Genomic DNA, 22411 nt, shown 5'->3' with positions numbered 1-22411 from the left:
TTGAAAATGAGCGCAATGCATGCTAATCGCCAGCATTGTACCAGGACTAATCTGACATTTTATGTCTATTAGTGATTTATCTTCTTTTGTTTTGTTTTTTTATGAAAGTGGGCACGCCAATACTTGGCACATATGCATTTACGATTGTCATAGCTTCGCCATGAACTGTTCACCTCCTTTGTATAGAGTGATGTTCTTAATCTCTCCCAACTCACTTTTCGTTTGAAGGTTATGTTATCAGATGTCAGGAAAGCTATACAACCTGCTTTTCAACTACTATTCACTTGGAGATTGCTTTCTGTCTTTTGGCTCTCACCCAGTGACTGTCCTTATCAGAGCGAGTGAAATCAGTTTCCTGGAGACCACAGATAGTTGGATCTTGTTGTTTTGTTTTGTTTTGTTTTGTTTTTAAATCCAGTCAACCAGTGTGCTACTCTTTCCTGTCATCTTCAGGCCCTTTGCATTTATTATTGAGAGATGGTCATTGATTCTGTGATCTTGTTGGTCATTTTCTTGTTGGTTGGATTATGATTTGTTCCTTACTTCTTCCCTACTAGTAGGGATTTGTTGGTCCTGATGGAGTCTTACCTTTCCTTCCTTGTTTGTGAGCAAGGAACATTTATTGAGAGGTAAAGAAATAGCTCTCTGCTGTCCTTTGTCCACCTAATCCTCTCATGAAATTTATTCTTTCCTGCACTCTTGGGATCCAGACTTCCTCGTCCTCTCCATAGGATTCCTTGAAGTATCTTTGGGTTTTGGCTGTGCTGCCTTGGCCATGAACTGTCTTAGGTTGTGCTGACTGTGACATGTTTTTTCATCAATTGAAAAGGTAGCTTTGTTTGATACAGCAACCATGGTTGACTGTTATATATATATTCAGGAATGGAAATATATGTGTGTGTGTCTGTGTGTGTGTGTGTGTGTGTGTGTGTGTGTTTCCATTCTTGCATGCTTTTTTAGAGTGTTTAAGGAGATCTCATGTTATTCTGAGAAAAGGTTAATTGCACTGCTTATCTTTTACTAACTTTATACAAACAGAGTTTTGGGGGGAAAGATAGAAACTCAACTAAAGATCTGCTTTCTTCAGATTGGCCTGTAGGCAAGCCTGTGAGATATTTTCTTGATGAATTATTGCTATGGGAGGGTATAGCTCACTGGGGCAGTGTCTCCCCTGGACAAGTAAGTAGTCTTGGGTTCTGTAACGAAGCAGGCTTAGCAAGCCATGAGGAACATTCCAATAAGCTGTTTTCCATCATGGTCCTTGCATCAACTCCTGCCTCCAGGTTCTGGCCTTGAGTTTCTGCCCTGGTTTTCCTTCCTGAGAGACTGCTATTGAGACATGAAAGCCAAGTAAATCTTTTCCTCTCCAAAGTTGCTTTTGGTCATGGTGCGTTACCATAGCAACAAAAACCCTAAGATATGCATTTAGGGTTTTTAAGTCCATTGCCAAGTCCAAAATCTTGAACATGCATTAGTTATGTTATCACCAAATAATCATTTGCTTATTTAGTCATTAATTCATTTGAGTTGATTTCTATATAAATTGTGGTAGGGGTCCAACACCAGGTTTTTGCAATATATTACTTAATTGTCCTAATACTTTTTTGAGGAAAAGTTTCATAGTAATCTTTTTGACATACTGCACAAAAAATCTGCTATGTCTTAGGACTTAATTATATTCTATCAGTTCTCACATTTGTCCTTGTCCCAGCCTGACTCTATGTTGATTATTACACATCTGTATAAGCTCTGAAATTGGGACGTGTTCATCCTACAACCTTCTTCTATAACATGATTCTGGATAATTGAGGTCCTTGGTACTCCATAAGAGTTAATTAAACAATTTGTTCCTTCTGAAATAAAATCTGTAATTTTAATAGTGGTTACATTTAATTTATAAAGGATGTTGGCAACCTAACAGTATTAAATCTTTTAATCTATGAACACTGAATGTCTCTCCACATACTTAGGTCTTAGTAAATTTCTTTAGTAACCTTTGTAGTTTCAACATACCAGCCTTTCACTTCAATGGTTAAATTTATTACTAGGATGTAATTTTCAGTATGCTATTATAGACAGATTTTTTAAATTAAATTTCTAATGTCATTTCTTATTGCTTATCATTTCAATTGTATGTTTTACCTTTTAACTAACCTTAACAAACTACATTTTTTCCCTAAATTCTGATGCAGTTGCTTCCCATACTTTGGTTCTCCTGTTTGATTCATTTATAATTTTCTAATCTTAATGAAATGATATTTTGTTAATTAACATATAATAACTTTGTTTTTAACAAAAATATACTTCAGGGGAATACTATTCTTAGCATTTTATTACATTTTTTTTCATGTGAGCCTGTGTAAGCATATGTCACAGTACGCATGAGGTCAGAGGAAAGCTTAGGAATGTCATTTCTCTCCTTCTAAAATGTAGGGTCTGGGGTTAGAACTCATGCTGTAAGAATTGGCAACAAGGTACTTTTATCCCTGAGATATCTCACAGGCCCATAATAGGAAGTAGTTCTCTTGGCTACTGCATGCTCACAGTACCGTCTCTTTCACTTTTAGCCATTTTTAATAAGTCTGTCCGTTATAGGCAGTAGATTATTTGATCATAACATTTAGTCTTTTTCTTTTAACAGGGAAGTTGAATCCACTGGTAGTTAAACTATTATGAGTAATAAAATACTATGCATTTCAGTTGCTTTGTTGTTTATGCATTTTATGACATTTTGTGCTTTCTTTCTGTGTGATAACTTCTAAAGAACCATTTGATTTTCTCTTATAGTTTATTTTCATCTTATATATGTCAATTTCCCCACAAATAGGAATTAGGGCACTTGAGAGCATCTCATAGGCCTCTTGGGTTTCCTTTCTTTCTTTGTGCTCCTCCCAATAGATGATCCCAGTGCCCTATTACAATTTTCATGGGATGTAGGTCCTCCAATCCAGAATCCACATGTAAAATCCTACATCTCTAATTTGATGGTATTGGTGATGCAGCCTTTGTGGTGCAATTAAGTTTAGATGAGGTCATCAGAGTGACATCCCCATGGTGGCATTACTACTCTTATAAGAGGGGGAAGAGACAAGAAACCTCCCCCTCTCACCCTGTGAGTCTACAGGAGAGAGAGGAGAGAAGGAAGAATGCCCTCACTAAGGAACAAACTGGGATCTTGACCTTAGACGTCACAGCAGTGAACTATAAATTCTTAAGTCACCCAATCTGCGGTATGTGCATTTATAGTCTAAGAGAATTACTGAGGAAATTGATATCACGAAATAATGGGCCAGGAAGCTGGTTTAGTAAATCAAAGTGCGTGCCACCAAAGACTGATGACTCTGAGTCCATTCCCTAGAAATCACATGGTGGAGGGAGAGCATAGAGTCCTCCAGGTCACCCTCTAACTTCCACATGCACATCCCCACTCACATCCAGACACTTAAAAAGTAAACATTTAGAGATGGTTTTGATTGATTGATGTTTATCTTATGTATATGAATACTTTGCCTTCATGTATGTCTGTGAGCTGCACAGATGCAGTGCCCAAGGAGTCCACAAGATTGTGTGAGATGCCCTGGAGTTATGAACAGTTGTGAGTTACAAGATGTGCTTAGAACTGAACATTGGGCCATCTGGAAGTGCAGCCAGTGCTCTAAATTCCTGAGCCATCTCTCAGGTTTTGAAAAATGTTTTGTTTTTAAATAGGATACTATTTTAACAATACCTAAAATGTAGAAACAGATTTGGAGCACCGTGATGGGTAGAGACTTGGAAATTTTAAGGGAAGTGCTTAAAAGTAGGTATTGGGAGGGCATAGATCAGGGAGACAGTACTGGCTTGGCATGTACTAAGCTCAGTTACATCCCCAGTACTGGGAGAATGTAGTTACTACCATGAAATGATCTCATGAGATTATGTCATCAAAGGTAATCTGATGAGATCTGGGAATGAAAAGCAGAGAGCCAGAGAGAAAGCTCCATCTCTTCCAAGAAGACCAATCATGATGAAAGAATATTTGTAAAAACGTGAATATTAACAAGGATTCTAACAGGGTCAGGGGAGGAAAAAGTAAACATGGTGTTTAAAATAAGGAAAGACGATCCTGACTGAATTGTGTTCACAGCCTGTTGTGAGAAGTGGAAGATATGTCAACGATGAAACTGGAAATTTGGCTGAAAAGAGTTCTAAGTGTTGTAGGGGCAGATAACGAGATAAACAAGCTGAAAAAAAAAATAAGTGTTAAGCAAAGAACAGAAAGTTCTCAGCTTACTTATATTGCAGAGAATGTCAAGGGTGTTGTCACAGGACCATCTTTTAAGGAGATAATTGTGAGTGTGAACCATAGACAACCTCAGCATCCTCACCCGGAATAACAAGAATTTCAGTTCCAAGTAGTGGAGATGGGATGGGACAAAGAGAAGGTTTCTGATTTCTTAGATTCCACAGAACAGACAAGTAAGCTGTGAACATGTAAATATGTCCTTAGTCTCAGTGAGACAAACAAGCCATGGTGCTGTGGTTACCTGAAACTGTGGGGGTGCAAGCTAGCATAGCAGAACCGTAGGAGCAAGGCCCATATGGTAGATTTCTGCCTGCTGTGTGGCAGAGGTCTGGAGACGAGACTTCTACACAGCATAGTCATCAGGGTGTGGCGACACTGTGCACAGCTGCAAAGGATCAATCACTGCCCATCAGAACCATAGCACATCCTCACAGAGTGATTCTCATGCCTCGCAGGCTTATGCATTCATCTCTCCTTCCTTCTTTTTCCTTTGTGGAATGGGAATGCTTATATTTTGCCTGTTTGACTACTATAGTTTGAAGGCATATGGCTTGTTGGATTCACCAGCTAGAGAACAATAGTTCTTCCAGATGAACTGTCTTGGATCTTACTAATATGTGACTTCGATGATACTTTGATGAACCTTAGACTTCAAAGTTGAAGGTTGTACAAGCTAAGAGGGGGGGGGCTGTAGAGATCAGATGTATTTGCATTAAATACAATGTCAATTTAGGGAGGGCTAGATGTGGCATGTAAAAGACTGAACTTGTCCTGCCTGCATATGTTGAGATCCTAATCCTTCGGGAAATAGATCTAGAGATAATCATGAAGCTGGAGTAACCTAAGGTGACATATGGTGTTCTTCTAGGAAATAGAAGAGACCAGTGAGCATTTTGGGATGCGATAATAGTCTCGTTTATAATATTCATTGCTTTAAACATGCAGACTACGGTAGATGCTGTTATACTCATCTGAATTGATAGAGAACCCTCTTCTGGCATTCTGACTCTTCAATCTGCTGGCCTGTAACATACCTTCCTAGTGGATTTTCACTGAAGTTAGGTCATTCTCCAGATTTCCTTTACTGTTGCTCAGTCCATGGGTTTCTTTGTTGGTTTTGCTTTTAACTCTGAGTTCATTTACATAAACTGACCATCAGTTTGTTGTTGTTGTTGTTGTTGTTTAAAAGTGTAGCATTTATTCTTTAGGATACCTTACAACAATTTCTATCTATTTCTTTTAATGAGTTTTCCCAAAGAAAAATGCATATTTTGAAGGTTAGTAATTTTACTGAGAACCAGCCATGCTAATGACTGTGATGTAGAGATTCTGGATGCCAGGTCCTATCTCTCCACCCCTAAGAATTGGTCATATCACTTGTTTGAAGACAGTTGTCCATGTAGTTCATGATTTTTCCTTGTACCAATTTTTCAGACTGTATGCCTTATTATATGGTCACTGAGATTTCTTTGGATATCAACATTTTTCTTCATCAAGGACTTTTCTAGAACCAAATAGTGTCCTTCTGGACTCTATAAAATTCTTCCGTGATTAATCCTGAGCCTTTCTTGCCAACTCAATAGTTATTTGCATCAATACTAATTCCCAGACTTCTCATCTGTCAATTTGACTTAAATATGACCCTAAAACTTTTGCTCGACCCTCACTATGGTACAATGGGTGGATTTATCTTTGACTACTCATGTTACAATTTTCCAATATTTTATTTATTATTTGACAACTTCACACACATGTATAATGCATTTTTGATTACACTAATGTCAGCACTATTATGATCATTCCTAGCAGCAATTTAAGATCTTGAGAAGAGGGGCAGGACCTTGTCTTCAGGATGCGTCAAAACCCAAAACTTGAATATTGATCCCTCAGGAGTCATATGTTCCTGCTAAGTTAGTACTCAGGACTAAGAAGTCTCGTTTACAGGACAGATGCTGTCTACTGTTTCTCTCTTCTCAGGCCGAGACCTGCTGTTGAGTTAGATGGAACTTTCATTTTCTTTCCATCAGGTCTCTTTCTCTTTTGTTTCCTTTCTATCAGGCTTGTTTCATGGCCATTTGCAAAGCGGGGGAGGGACTACCAGTTGTCGTGCCAAAAAAAAAATAATAATAATAATTAGGTTCACAACTATATCTTAGATGCCAAAAGTAAATTACCAGTTTTTACCACAAATCATGAGGAGAAAACAACAAAACCTCTTTACTGTGCTTTCATGAGACAATGACACATAACAATAACCAAGACACACATCTTAAAAAATTAATGCGGAATGTTCAAGGACAAGATTGGTGTAGGCCAATATGATTTTATTTGCATGTTTGTGTGTTGAGACAGGATTTAATGTGTCCAATACTTGCCTCAAATTCACTGTGTAGTCAAGAAAGGCCTTGATCTCATGTTCACCCTGCCTCTATCTTCTGAGGACTATGATTTCAGGGGTCCACCACCAACCACCTCTGACACTGTGATCAGTGTTCATCGAATTCTCTGTTCATTTTCCTTGGAGATTTATACTTTAGTCTAAACTTCTGGGGAAGTAATCTGTCAAAGTTTAGCAAAGCACAAGGCAACATAGTAAAATGCAGCCTTCTGCATTGAGATCAGACTATCAGTGAATTGTGGGCCCAGCACTCAAACATGAATCTCCTGACTTTGAGTGAAGACGTCTCTAAGTTATGCTGAGCCTGAGTTAAACTTTTATATACAAAGAAGAAGGATATGAGATTAACATCCACCTTAAAAGGAAGGTGATGGCAAGATTTCTTACTTGTAGAAGAGAAAGAAAATTTCTCCTGCAGATAGCCAACATTCTGAGAAATAATTCTTCACTTTGGTGAGAGTTAAGGCTAGGCATGATCAAGACCCTGGTAATTGGAGGTAGACCAATGTAATATGAATCTAATCCATTTGATTAGCTATGAGGTCTTAAGCACATTAACTCACCACTGAGTATCTAGTCCTTCAGTCTTTAAAGAGGTAATACCAAAATAGTATAAACAAAACTACACATGGGGTTCCAGGTGATGGAGTGATCCAATCTTTATGGATAGCATCCAACATAATGTATCTACAAAACATCACCATTGTCTACAAGATAAATACAAATGCTTTTCTTCCCAGCTTCTGATTTGTGGTCAAGTGTATGGAATTCATGGATCACATAGTTTATTATCTGAATAGTTACAGCATCAAATGATAGAAAACCCTACTCCTTGGATACTTCTTTACTGGTATCCACTACTACTTTTTTCTTTTCTTTCCTTTTCTTTTCTTTTCTTTCCTTTCCTTTCCTTGGATATTTTCTTTACTTACATTTTAAATGTTATCCCCATTCCCAGTTTCCCCTCTGGAAACCTCCTATGCCATCCCCTCTCCCCATGCTTCTATGAGGGTGCTCCCTAACCCACCCCCACTCCGTCCTGCCTCCAAGCCTTAGCATTCCCCTACACTGGGACATTGAATCTTCACAAAACCAAGGGCCTCTTGTCCCATTCATGCCCGACAAGGCCATTCTCTGCTACATATGCATCTGGAGCCATGGGTTGCTCCATGTGTACTCTTTGGTTGGTGGTTTAGTCCCTGAGAGCTCTGGGGGTGGTGTGGTTGGTTGATATTGTTGTTCTTCCTATGTATCCTTGTTATATGTTGGAGCATCTTTTGGGTATATGCCCAGGAGTGGTATAGTTGAGTCCTCAGATAGTACTATGTTCAATTTTCTGAGGAAGTGCCAGACTGAGTTCCAGAGTGGTTCTACCAGCTTGCAATGTCTCACTGTTGGCCATAGGTAGGTTGCACTTCATGGTCTAGTGATAAAGCATTCTAATATTACCCTCAGAAATCTGGTTTTCCTGTTAGTCTTCCTTCTAAAGTGTAGATCATCCAGTGCCTGGCTTACCTGGCGTTTGTAGGATGGCTACAACACTGTCATAGCTGATAGATAAGAGAACACATCTCCAAAGGAAAGTTCAGTCTGGTTGAAGCTCAACCTACTGTTTGTAGAATGGGAATAACAAGTGTAAACTTCTCAAGGAATTAAACCAAGATGCTGGAATAAATTAAAAGTAAAAGATTTTGCAGAATATCTGCTATATAATAATTCCATAATAAATGTGAATAATTATTGATATAGTTCTCCATTATTTATTCATATATATAGTCCCACATTTTGTGACATTTACTTTTAAATTGTCTGCCTTTCCAGTTAAAATGTGAATGTTTTTAAAGGTAAGAATAATAGTTTCACTTTTAATCTTCTATTTCTTAGGTAGAACAAATAACAGATTTATTTTTGCAACAAATGAGTAAATAAATAATTGTTCCATGAAGGAATAGAGACTATCTAAACAACCAAAAATAGATTTACAAGAAAACAGTCAAATAATGACAAGATATTTTATACATCAGTCAGGATATTGAAACAAAATGTACCCAACTGGAAACTAATCCCATAAATAAAGAAGTTTTCTCTAATAATGGCAAAAGTGAAGAAACCAAATTCAATTGAGAGAGAGAGAGAGAGAGAGAGAGAGAGAGAGAGAGAGAGAGAGAGCAAAAGAGAACTCCCACCCCTCCTCCAATGTTTCAGAGATCATTGTGGAAGAGGGGGTCAGAGAGAACACAGGGCCATGGCAGTGATGAGTACACACGAACAGTGTTTTCCAGATACAATAAAGCCGTTGCACATACGAACTCACACTAGCTGTGACAGCATGAACAAAACCTGCCCAAGATCAAGCCAGATGGGATCCTGTCATGGTGTGAATGAGGCACCCCTAGCTGAGAACCTAGCTTTTGGGAGAGGGAGGTTTAGTATTCCTTAAGGGTGTGGCCCACTCTAAATCTAACGATCTCCTTTGGAAGGCCTCATGCCCAAGATTATAAAGCAACACTAGTTAGACTTGATGAGTTCTTTTAAAAAAATATATATTAATGAGGACATGCAATTGGGTGGCTATAGGATCAGGGGTGGATGTAGGATGATATGTGAGTGGGTAAATATGACCAACATCCAGTGTTTGAAACACTCAAAGAATAATAAAATATTTTATTTGTAAAACTGCAATGGGTGCTGATAGAGATCAGAGGAGGCAGCAGAACAGTGAGAATCATAACACTCAGTACTTAATATGTTGCAGGTTTCCTGCTGAGTGTTGCTCTTTGTGGACACACATAAATTTCATGCTTTAGGTAACATTCATTTCTTCCTCACTGTTGTTGCAAAGGGAAACGAGAGGCCCAGCAACTCAGTTCAACCACTTAGCAAAACTGGGATTTCTCTCCTAAGGCTTTGACGAAGAGTCCACATGATTAGCTAGTCTACTCTAGGAAGACAGAAGTGGACTCAGAGAAGTCAAACCACATTACCAAGTCACCATGGGCCCAAGAATTGACTGCCTTAGTGGCCATCAAAGCACATTGAGCCTCCAGGAAAGCTCAGAATAGAAAGGTTATCACTAGCAATTCTTGGAGTGCGCATTTCTTCTGGCCCTGAGTATGCGTGTGAGGGATTCCCAGCACATAACACAGTGGCTGTGCTGGGTTCCAACTGAAAATATTTGTCTTAAATGAATGATTGCGTACATAGACTGGGGAAGCCCATGTGTACTGTAAGGTACGCTAGCTCACCCATTTCCTTCAGATAGCTTTCTTCATATAGTAAACTACTTAAAAGCACTGATTTTTTAAGGAAAAAATATATTTTTCAGTAGCATCCAGAAAAAATGTGAAAGAGGTAATCAGAGATAATATACACTTCAAAGGATACAGAGAGATGCTGTGAACACAAAACCCTCCAGGTCTCCCAGTGACTCTCAGGGGTGCTGTTGAGCTTCTGGGACAGAGCACAGAGAGCTGTCTGAGAGTAAGGAAGAGCCAGTCAGGGAGCCAAGTCTCTGAGGGACTAGGGTCATCACACCATAGCCTCAAGAGGGATCTGAACAAGTGAACAAGTGAACAAGACAAAGGGGTATTTTGGTTGTGATTTGCATAGACCTGGCTTTAATAAGACTTACTCTTGAAACATTTAACTTCCAACCTTCCCCTCTGCCTCTAACATGGTTATTCTTGTGGTGTTTGAGTGAGTGAGATCCCATATACTCTGTACAGAGCTATAGACCTTCAGGAGTTAAGTTTCAAGACCAGGGCTGATCACAAGATGGGTTTCAGAGGCAGCTGTGCCTGCAGTGGGACCTCAGAACACAGAGGAGGCGCATGCGTGCGGAGACCTTGGCGAAAGGAGATGTCTTCTGCATTGTGACTGTGTTCTTACCTCGCTTGCCCATGTTAGAAGTAATGAAATCAATTTTCTCTTTTTTCTCATTACTTCTCATTTGTAGAGAATAATGCAGAAGCCCTTTATAGAAAGATTTAATAGACCCTAGTAGAAGACAAATTATTCCTAAATCGACCCTTTAGAAGCAGCCTTCAACAGTACTACTGAATCCCGTGTCCTTACAACAGTCTATCTTTAGCTTGCAGCCTCTGAAGCAACAAAATCACAACTAATGGAAAAAGTTTCCTTGCTGGAAGGAAGGCTAGAGGATGTGAGCCGAAAGAATGTTGGTGGAGAGTTGTATGAAAACATGGTTCTTGAGAAAGACAAGGTATGTGGAAGAACAGTCATGTGTTTCAAGTGTTACTTAACTTTAACAAGTCTGTAAGCCATTGTTGGTCGACAGTTCTCATTTAAACAGCTGACCTATCGCTCAGTGCCAACAAGTACTTGGAAGCCATTTCTACTAAGTGTTGAGTTGTCCCTGCGGCCCACAGGTAATTAATATCAAAAGGGAGAATATACAGCTCTACCTGCATTCTGTCTGTCTCTTTGGCTGAAGGCATAGAAATAAGTCATTGTCTAGACCTACAGTCGCCTTGGATTCTAGAAGACCAAAATCTGCACTCCCTCCAGATGAGGGCAGTTGTCCACAAGAGTGAGGCTACACTCTAAAATTAACAATTTAATGGAGCAGAGGGCCACCATGCAGGATAAGACCCCGCTGAGAAAGTGGTGGACCAGTGTTGAGTGGATCACATCTTGACCTAGATAGAGTGTTTCACTTTGTAGACCTCTTGTCTTCTAGTTTCACACCAGTACTCCAAAAAAATCAGACAGGACAAGGGGTGTCACTGGAGCCCCATATTTGTTCCTCTTCCCAATGTGGCTATGCGAGATATATCTCCTTTCTCTTCTGTTTACTATTATTTCCCTTAATTGGTGTATTGGGATAGAGGCCTGGGCCTACTTTATTGGAAGTTCCAAAGCCCAAACATTTAACCTAAAATCTGTTAACTGAGATTTACTAAAACTGTATAGGACCTGAGTTTAATCTTCAACATTGAAAAAAAAAAACAATTTTTAAGTTCAAATTTGAGTTAATGGGATGAATATAACATTTTCGTTTGGTAAAGATAACTTCATTTCCTGGTGAAAATTGTCAGATTAAAATTTTAAGTTATATTTTTAAGCTTTTTTTGATAACGTACCTCTTTGGACAATATTAGCTGCATACTCTACTTTATACATGATGCCAACTATACACATATTCCTTAGTTTTTGAGGTTAGACCTTATGAAGGACTTATTTCTGTAAAATAAAACAGTGGATCTTAAATTGTGATGTGTGGTCTTAATTGGAGCTACTGTTGTCATGATAAAACCGTGATCAAAATCGAGTCGAAGACAAAAGGCTTTATTTGGCTTACTCTTCCATATTGCTGCTCATTATTGAAGGAAGTCAGGATAGGAACTCAAACAGGGCAGGAACCTGAAGGCAGGAGCTGATACAGAGGCCATGGAGAAGCATTGCTTACTGGCTTGGTCCCTATAGCTTGCTCAACTTGCTTTCTTATAAAACCCAGGGCCACCAGCCCAGGGATGGTACCAAGTATAATGGGATGGGCCCTTCCCCATCAATCACTAATTAATAAAATGTCCTATAGACAGTTCTTATTGAGGTATTTTCTCAATGGAGGTTTCCTCCTTTCAAATAGTTCTAGCTTGTGTCGAGTTGAAACAAACTAGCCAATACACATATTTTTAGTTTGTAAAGTGATGGATCCCTAAAAACTCATGTATGTATCATTGTATAAATTTGCCTCTTGTTAATTCCACAGTTTGTATATGCTTATGGATATGCTTCTTGTAAAAGTACTTTATGTGCCCATACACATGTACACATGTACATACACACACACACACACACACACACACACACACACACACACACACACACACACACACACACACCTCATTACCTCAAGCTACCATTTTCCCCAGTCACTTCCCAGCAGTTGACATATTTTGTACTTTGCCCTCGGGCTCTCTCATAGACTAGAAGAGGAAGAGGAATGGAGAAATGGCCTCTCTAGTACAGTTCTCCGCAGCACCTAACTGAGATGCTGATGCCACCAGTCAGTAGATGGAGCACAGGTACACATTTACCTGTGCGAGGCTTTGACTATGAAGACTTACGCATATGCTCTCCTAACCCTTCTCTTTCCAGTGCATTGAGAAGTTGCGAGCTGAAGTAAAAGCCTCCCAGGAGAAACTGAACGCCCATGTAAGTGGTTTTCTTTTTCCCTCAATTTCCTGATTCCTACCACTGCAATCCTGAGAATGAACAGAAAAATTTCAGAAGTCATAAGTGAGGCTTACCCACTGCAAAAAAAAAATTAAAATAAAAAACCCACGACAAAAACATAAAGTTGGAAATCAGTATCTTTACTCCTCCATAGATAAAGTTGACATTCTTGTAGATGCTGAATGAGAAAACAGCATGTGCACTTAGATGTGGCCAGATGGTATAACCAGTCTAAACTGATGGCCCATCTGAAGAGTTTTAAGCGTAGAAAAGGATGCCAGGTAAGTCAGTAAAGGGACTCAAGTGGTGATAGTGGTTGTTGATACATTGAGCATAGGTTGGAAGCAGAGATCCTGAAACTTCCAACCAGCAAGCTTCCCAGAGATGCTGTTTTCTGGGCACTTAGGCCACGGGTGACTGCAGAGGACACTGATTCCAATTCGCTCAATCCTGAGAGTTAATCCTGAGCAGTATATTTTAATGTGTCTTTGTTTGCCCTAGATTGTGCTATTTGAAACAGTAACCATAAATCAGAGTGTGGGAATGTCCATTTGCTCCTGTAACATCTTTCACAAAGATCTCTCAAATTTCTGGAGCAAATTCCTTTCACTCTAGCCTATGTCTGTGCAGAGGGCCAATGCTCATCAGCAGACAGGAAACTCTTGTGCATTGCTGTCAATGTATCAGTTACCCTGCAACTCTTGAGAAGATGAATGACCCAACACCTTACTTGTCTCCAAAAGCTTGCTCGTCATAGTAGTCATTTCCCTCTCCTTCTGGACAACATGGCTTAGTCTTGGTAAAGGATATGGGCAGGCCACATCAAATGGCCACTCTCAATAGCACCAAGTTCCTCAGGCCAGCTCAGAATGCAAGCAGAAAAGACTGTAAAATAGTGAATACCGGAGACCACTCATTGACTCTGAAGTGAGCTGGCCTGGAAAAGTCTCTCTAATCATCCAATCTTTCTGTGCTGAAGGAAAAAGAAAGTATCTGTGAGCCCAGAGCTTGTAATCCCTAAATCCAGCCTTTTTCTGACCTTGATTTGACCACTACTGAACATGACTTGTGCCTACATCCGTGGCATTGTGACTGTTCTAGCAGAAGCATGCCACACTAGCTTAGCTTTCCAGATGCTCCAGCATTGCAGATGTTTTCCCTCCGGTCTGCCCCAAGGGTGCCAGATAATGACTGTGGTCGGAGGAGAGCGCTGGTTCTTAACCTGCTCCCTTTATACCTGTGTGTATAAAGGAAGGCAGATGCATTCCCCAAACTTCTGACGCTGTCTTCCAGTGTCTCTTAGCGACGGGCTGATTTTGAAAGTTCCCTGTCACTGATGCCTTAGGGAAATTGCTGCAGTATCTACTTCTGTCTCCTAATTCTAGAGTTTCTGCCTCCACCTTGCTGCTATTATTCCAGGCTTGTCTGAACTGGGATTGTGTAGAGTGTCTAGAATGTTCTAAAGCAATTGTCAGACATCTAGGTTTCAATATGCCAGTTTAGTTTTCAAGGATTTTCTTTAATTCATCAAGAAATTTTAGATGAAAACTATTAATAATAGCATTTATTGAGTAGGTTATGTGTCATCCTATAGTATCAGTTTCAGATTTTAATAAAAACCTAACAAGCTGGACGTTATTTCTCAGATTAAAAGACTGAATCTTAAAAAGGTTAGATTACTTTTCATCACACTTGGAAATTCATGATTTTGCCATCCCGACTGGGTGTCTTTCCAAATCTCTCTTCCTCTGTCTTTCTCTCTTTTTCTCTCTGTCTGTGTCTGTCTCTGTCTGTCTGTCTGTCTCTGTCTGTCTGTCTGTCTGTCTGTCTCTCTCTCTCTCTCTCTCTCTCTCTCTCTCTCTCTCTCTCTCTCTTCTCTCTTGGCTGTCAAAGATCATTTAAAACTCTACTTCCAAAATCCCTTTCTCTTTCCCTGCCCTGGAAATGAATCACGCCTTTGCAGAGTTTCAACTCACACTCCTATGTAGATAAACAACCTCCTCCTTCTCCTCCAAGTTCTTTATGTCTTAATCATCCCCTGATTATAGCCCCTATGTGCATTTCTGAAAACATTTTCCCTGGAGAAAACTTTCAGTCGGAGGCTACTACCTACTCAGAAAAGAAAAAAAAAAGTGTGAGGGAGGGTGGGTGGGCTGGAAACAAAACAAAATGGGTTTATTCCCTTTAGAAATTATCTACGTATAGCCAATCTCTGAAAGTGTTTATCCATGAGTACTATTTAGAGCCCATAGCTCTGTAGACTGTTGACATCGAACATCGAATGAAGGCAGAATGTCCCAATGTGACCTAGCATTGTGCTGCTATCTCAGGATCAGCAAGTCAAATTTGTCATCTTCTTTTTTTGAGTCTTGGATATGTCCCTCTGTTATAGTCCCCAGCCATGCTGGCTAATGTAGCACTATTAGGTTATTCTAGAGTCCAACTAAAAAGCAGTCTTAAAGTCCCAATCTTCTCCACTCCCATCCTTCAGGTAGTTAGCTGTAGGGTCCTAGGCCGAGATCCCCAGGTGACCTCACTTCCACAGTTCACTGAGCTTCTGATTCTCTACGTCTTCCTGCCCTGTGTAGAGTTTAGCTGTCGTCAGTGGTCCCAAATAATTGACATGTGAAAATTTAGAGCCTTCTCCTATCCCTCCATCACACAAACAGCCTGTTTGATTTATCCACACAGAATTTAGTTGTCTTAGAAGAGAAAGAATAGAGTGCTTCAGGGGGAGTGAGCAAGGACGTGAGATAACTGTGTGAAAATGGCATCATGGAATCCATTAGTTTGTATTTGAATTTGAAAAATCAATAAAGCAAGAAATGCTGTGGCTGAACAAAAGCACAATTTACTTTGGCATCTGCAGACACATGCTTTATGCTTCTGGGCAAACAATTTGTGAGCAGAATTATATTCCTTAAAGATGCCAGTTACGTAAGGCACCAATGCAAGCAGAGGCTGGCGTTGTCAGGGTATAGCATGCACTTATCACGTTTCCATTGCGGGGATCAAACACTGTCAGCAAGGAAACCTAGAGAGGAGTTTACTGGAGCTTGTGCTTCCAGAGAGATAAGAGTCTGTGAGGGTGGACTAGAGGCAGGATCAGAAGCTGAGGGCAAACGTCAACTGTAAGCATGAAGCAGGGAAAACCAACTAGAATGGCAGGGGTCTTTCAGCTCTCAAAACCCACGCCAGTGAAAACCTTCCTCCAGCAAGGCCATGGCTCCCGAACCTACCCAAACAGTGCCACCATCTGGAGACCAAGTGTTCAAATGGCCAAAACTATGGGGACATTTATCATTCAAACCACCACAGCATGCAGAGGAGAGAGGATAATGCCTTCCTTCACTGGAAATGCAACTTAAAAACAAAACCCTAGAGTTAAGGTCAACTCCTACTTTAGGTGAAGAAATATATCCAATGGAGTGGTCTTAATGAGCAACAATTTGATATTAGAGCTTAATAAGCTCAGCCATAAAGAATCCAATTGGTGAATTATATTAGTGTTTAATTATACTGATACCTATGACATAGAAAGTAATAAATGCCTTAACATTTCTGAGTTACCACTTGCTACTATTTTTAAGATTAAAATCCTATCCCCTTAGCTTTACCGTGCCTAGAAACAACTTATATTATTAAATGTTTTTAAAGATTTTTATCCCCAGTGAGTACCAAGTCTGGACCACCCACAGAACTAAACTGCCCTGGCCAATTTTTTTTTTTTAATTCTCTATCCCATGATTACTTAACTGCTTAGACCTACACAAGCTAAAACAAATACTTAACGTGAATGTTTATAGTCACTTGAAGATAATTGTTCAAGTTGTAATGACTTGAATCAAGACTAGGTATTTTAAGAGAAAAATATTCCTTTAAAAATGAGTGCCTTCCAAATGGTTGGATTTATTTCTTGATGAGCTCTAACATTAGCAAGTATAGTATTTTGTCTGTCAGTCTGTCTGTCTGTCTGCCTGCCTGCCTGCCTAATCTAGCATTAATGTTTATAATAGCCTACAGGTCTGCAATCCCAACATACCCTCATCCCAGTGGTCATATTCTCTCTTGATGTCTAACCATCCATAAGACCTGCCCAGGACTCAAAGTTCTGTTCATCTCCAATGGAGATCTTTCAAAGTGGAAATTGGGGTAATTGGATAGTAGGCATTCAGATGTTGCTACTGTTTATAGCATTATTTGTGTCTGAAATACTTAAGACCAAGAGTTTAAATTATCCAGTGAAGAAACCATTCAAATCAACTGTGTCGCCTTCCTCAGTCTGTAAGACAGGTAATTGTGTGTTAAAAGCTGAACTTCATGAGCCACAGACTCATAGGACACCCACGGACTGAGCAGCTGACAAAAAGGCACTAGGCACATGGGCAGGTCCACCCTTGGTACTCCTGAAAGATTTCCCTAGGAGTCTGGTTTAACTTCTTTTTTTTTTTTTAAGATTTATTCATTTATTCTATATAAGTACACTGTAGCTGTCTTCAGACACACCAGAAGAGGGCATCAGATCTCTTTACAGATGGTTGTGAGCCACCATGTGGTTGCTGGGAATTGAACTCAGGACCTTTGGAAGAGCAGTCAGTGCTCTTAACCGCTGAGCCATCTTTCCAGCCCCTTTAACTTCTTTTTTTGTTTTGTTTTTTTGTTTTTGGGTTTTTTGTTAACTTTCTAAATTAAAGCTCTACAAAGTCCCAGTTGAATTCCTGTGTAGTTTCTTTCTGCCCTAAAACTCTACCCCTCTGCTGATTGATCCTTCCCTCTTTTGGCCACTTTCTTGGGGTTGGTTTTGCTTTTAAACATCATGAACATTCTTTCCCCAACGATACCTAGAATCCCTTTACAATTGAGTCTTCCTCACTGTGTGTCGTCTTGGGAGGCTTTTCATTCAAAGTATCCTATTAGGTTTTAACTTGAAACAACTTGAAGTGAGCCCACCCACTAAGCTGCAAGGAATCTGCGTACTGATTTGGGTGAAGCAGGAGAAAATAACGGAGCAGATGTATTCTGATGGAGGTGGTACCCAGGCATGACATCTCATTGATACTGCCTGAACTAGAACTGTTCTTAGTCCCTTTTCTAAATCAGGTTCCCATCACTTGTTGCTTTGAAGAGTCTCCAGGAACTCCCCTGACTCCCCCAAGCACAATCTCATTTTGTTCGATTTGCTCATAAGTCAGAATAAATCACATTGCTTACATTAGCTCCTTAATTTTCAAAATGTGCCCCTAAATCAGAAGTACTAGTGGCACTTTGGGAGTATTTTGAAAAGCATATTTTGAAGCACCTATTCAATATCCTGATCTAGAAGTTTGGGGGTGCAAATCCAGCAGTGTAAATTTCTGAAAGCCCTCTGGGTGTTTCTGATGCTGGTAATCCTGACCCAAGGAGTCACTGCTCTGGTCAGCCAGATTTCCCCATTTGGACCAGCATTGTCCTTTAGCTACATGTCACTGATACTCCTACCACTGGGAAACATCTCCAGGCCTGAATCCTAACACAGCGCCAGGACAGCAGCACAGCTCCGCACAAGGCCCTGTCCAGGAGGTAAACCAAAAAAGGCATGCTCTTCCTGCCCGCCCCTCCTCTGCAGCCCACACTTCTGCCTACCCTAGAAGCATCACTACATTCCTGAAGCTTGTCATGACTAATTCCACTGTCATGTGACAGTAATTAATACCTTGGAGTCACTAACAGAACAGTTTCCTAGAGCTGCTACCCACGTTATGCCATGTCCTTTCACAACAATCCTGGGAGGTATTTCTTCTTCCCCATCAGATAAGGGAAGTGAGCATCATGCATGCTAACTAAGATCTCTACTCACAACGATGCCACTCTAGCTGTTCTGGTACCTATTTCTATGATCTGTCTCATTCAAAGTAAGAATTGTGGCTGCTTTTGTACCAAAGCACACCCAATGCCTATGGCAATAAATGACTGCTCGTGATATCAACACTTGATGTAATCCTTAGATCCTATGGTGAAATTAATCAATCTGAGAGAATTAGGCAGATGTCGTTAGGGTGTCTTACCTGGAGCCAATGAGGGGTGACAAAATTCCTTTTATTTTCCACGTGGAGAGGTTTAATGAGAGAAGAGTAGAAGAGCGGAAAGGCGGCCAGCCATGAGCACGTGGAGGAGGGTGGGTGGGGAAGCGGGCAAGAGTATTGAAGAAAAAAGAGCAAGAGGAGGTAAGAGGGGAGGAAGAGAGAGTAAGAGCGACAAAATTCCTTTTTAATCGACCATCTTAGGGCTATTTTTAAAGAGCTATATATATTTGACCTAAATGGATAGTTCCTTGGCAGCTCTTTATGGGAAGAACCACGTAATCCTGAAAGTTTGCACCTACGATGAATATGGGAAATATTGCTGCACGTGTGGTCGGACCTGCCTTTCCTTGACTGGGTTATCTGTCCTACGTCATAATTAAGTCACTCATTTTAACCCTCATGTGGTCAGTCTGTGGCTTGTCTTCATTATAGGTGATTTGGAGAACTTGAAAAGTAGATAATAACAGAGGTTTTCCAGTTGATGAGTATTGTTCCCAAACTTCTGGGTGCTTAAAAAGGATCTGAGCTGTCACTTCACATAAGATCATCACACACACACACACACACACACACACACACACACATGCACACATACACACACACACACACACACATGCACACACACACACACACACACACACACACACACACACACACACATGCACACACATGCATACACACACAAATACACAGATATACATACACACACATACACACATACACATACACACACAAATACACACATACACATGCACACACACATATATACACACATATACACACAAATACACACAAATTACACACAAATTCACACATACACACTCACACACACATACACACATACATAGATACACGCACATACACACACATACATAGTACATACATACACACATATACACACACACATACACACATACATACAAACATACACTCACACACCCATGCACATACACACACATACACACACACATACACACATACACGTGTACACACATATACACACACACATACACACTCACACACATACACACACATACATACACACACATACACACACATTCACACATACACTCTCTCTCTCTCTCACACACACACACACACACACACACACACACACATACACACACACATTCACACACACCACACTGCTGGCAGTTGATACCCAAAGCTTTGAGGACTTGAAACTCACTAAGGATTACCCTTCAGTTCAGAGAGCTTTTCCTCTGTTCCTCTCTCATTGCTTTTCCTAACTCTTTAGGAGGGAGCTGTGTCCTTCTGGTGAGAATCCAGGATCTCTTCTTTAGTCTTTATTCTACACCAATAGCTGAGTTCTCCAGGTTCTGGGGCATGGCTACACTCATTTTACATTTAATGTGAACTTCAAAACAACAATAATAAATAAGCAAGTCTTTCTCGTTAATAGAAAAGCATCCAGGAAGAGTAAAAATATTTTATTCCATTCTCAAAAGGAAATAAATAAATAATTGTATTTAACTTCAACTGTTCTCTTGATTTAATTTTATAACTATTAAATATTAACTGCAATGTTTAGCTATATTTATTTATACTATATAAAATCAGTGCAAAGTAGCTGTTTTTTAAAAATCCATAAATAATAATAATTGAAACCATATATTAAATTAAATGGTCATATCAAAAAAGCAGAATTTGTATGGGTAAATCATAACTTACCACATAGTACAATTTTACTAAACATGTGGATCAGATATTTCTCATAGCCAAAGTCACGACGAAGAAATGTTTCCATGAGCAATTCTTACTGTATTAGATAGGAAAAGATATTATTGTTTATTTTCTAATAAGGTAATTCTGAAATGAGATTTATGGGGGCTACCCTATGGACAATAGGGTGAGGAGCATTGAAAAAACAGAAAGAATCCATGACCATATCAGACCACAGTAAGAGTAATGGACTTGGATGGCTGTGTAGGCAGTTTCCAACAGTAGAAGGCGAGCTCTCAACATGAGTAATGTTCTTTCTTTCTTGTAATTATAGTGTAGCTACTTCGTGTATGATTTTAATCCAGAGCTATTTGTGATAATCCAGCAGGCAAGTTTTCCTCCAGTCAAAACCCAAACAGACAATGTACAAGATGAAAGGCAGCCATAGCGTCAGGTCTGCTGAGAAGGCGCCTGACTTAGACAAAAAGAGAATGAAGCCAGGCAGCCAGGGCACGAGATGTTTCAGAAGATGAAAACCCAGCTTTGTGTGACCGCAGCTGAGGGGAGTCATGTGGTGCATGATGGTCTTTTGGGGCACTAATTTGTTAGTTGGGATAATGGTAGCTATCGTAACAAAGAGTCCCCAGAATTTCAGCACCTGAACACAATAGAAGTTTGCTTTTCTCGTCTGCTTAGTCTGTTGTTGTTCGTGTCTGTAGGCAGGCGGCACCACTCTGAAGCCCACTGAGGGATCCTCCTTCAACTTGCAGGACCCAAGGTCACATTGGGGGCCATCTCTGTTCCAGACAGTCAGACCTGGTCTCTGCTTAGACACTCCTAGAAGTGGCATCGCTTACTTCTGCTTACATCTCAATGGTTAGAGCTCAGTCACAAGGCACAGTGACTGCAAGGGATGCTGGGAAAGATGTTCTGGCAGTGGACCAGGAGAAGGTGATGTTATACATGTCAAGGAGCAACTGTCCCACCTGTACTTAAGTCATCCTCTGATCCAGGATATATAGTTCTTCCCAGTTTGACTCTAGGATAAAGTGCATTCAATTATTATATTATTAATATTGAAATTTATGCAACGAATACCAGACAATCAAGAGCTTTATGCTTGAGGACATATAATATACCTTTAAATACCTTATGTTTTGATATTTAAAGGACAGGAAGATTGAATGACGTGTGTGTGAGTGTGTGTGTGTGTTTATGCACATATGCATACATTCCTGTGTGTATTGATATATGTGCAGGTGTGGACATGAGTACAGAAGTCAAGGAATTGATTTTAGGTGTCTTCTTTGAGTAATCTCTAACCTGGTGTTTGGGAGACAGTCTCCAGGTGTACCTGAAGCTCACTGATACAGCTAGATGGGATCCCCAGGAATCTTCCTGCCTCTGCCTTCCTAGATCTGGGTTAACCAGTGTGCACCACCACACTCTGCTCTTCTGCATGGGCGCTGGGGACTGAACTCAGGTCTATCATGCCTGCGTGGCAGGCACTTTCCCAACTGAGCTGTCTCTCTAGCCCTCTTTTTCCATGTTAAGACAAGATTAAATTTGGCTCAGCCTGGTGTGTCACTATTAGCAGAAGGTTTAGTCTTAGTCACTTAGGATGTTCCTGTCTCTACCAAAGGGATTTTACTAACCCAGTTGAAGCCACCGACTTTGAGTCAGGTGTGTCTGTCATGGCCTGTGCCTAATGCCTCTTCCCAGAAACCTAACCAAAGACTTGTGACTTTTGTGGTGGTTGGGAGTACCTCTGGTCTGTGCACTATG

At 40.2% G+C, this 22411-nt stretch overlaps 1 protein-coding gene across 1 annotated transcript in view; it reads left to right on the top strand.

Annotated features, from left to right (window-relative positions):
• Ccdc192 (coiled-coil domain containing 192) overlaps window positions 1-22411 on the top strand; it is a 195931-nt gene that overhangs the window by 47549 nt on the left and 125971 nt on the right. Inside the window, 2 exon segments of the mRNA XM_032885914.1 lie at window positions 10774-10905; window positions 12804-12860. Coding sequence (XP_032741805.1) covers window positions 10774-10905; window positions 12804-12860 — 189 coding nt within the window.

This window comes from Rattus rattus, chromosome 15, assembly GCF_011064425.1.
Source record: "Rattus rattus isolate New Zealand chromosome 15, Rrattus_CSIRO_v1, whole genome shotgun sequence".
NCBI classification, from domain to species: Eukaryota; Metazoa; Chordata; class Mammalia; order Rodentia; family Muridae; genus Rattus; species Rattus rattus.
This window is presented reverse-complemented; position numbering and strand designations above follow the sequence as displayed.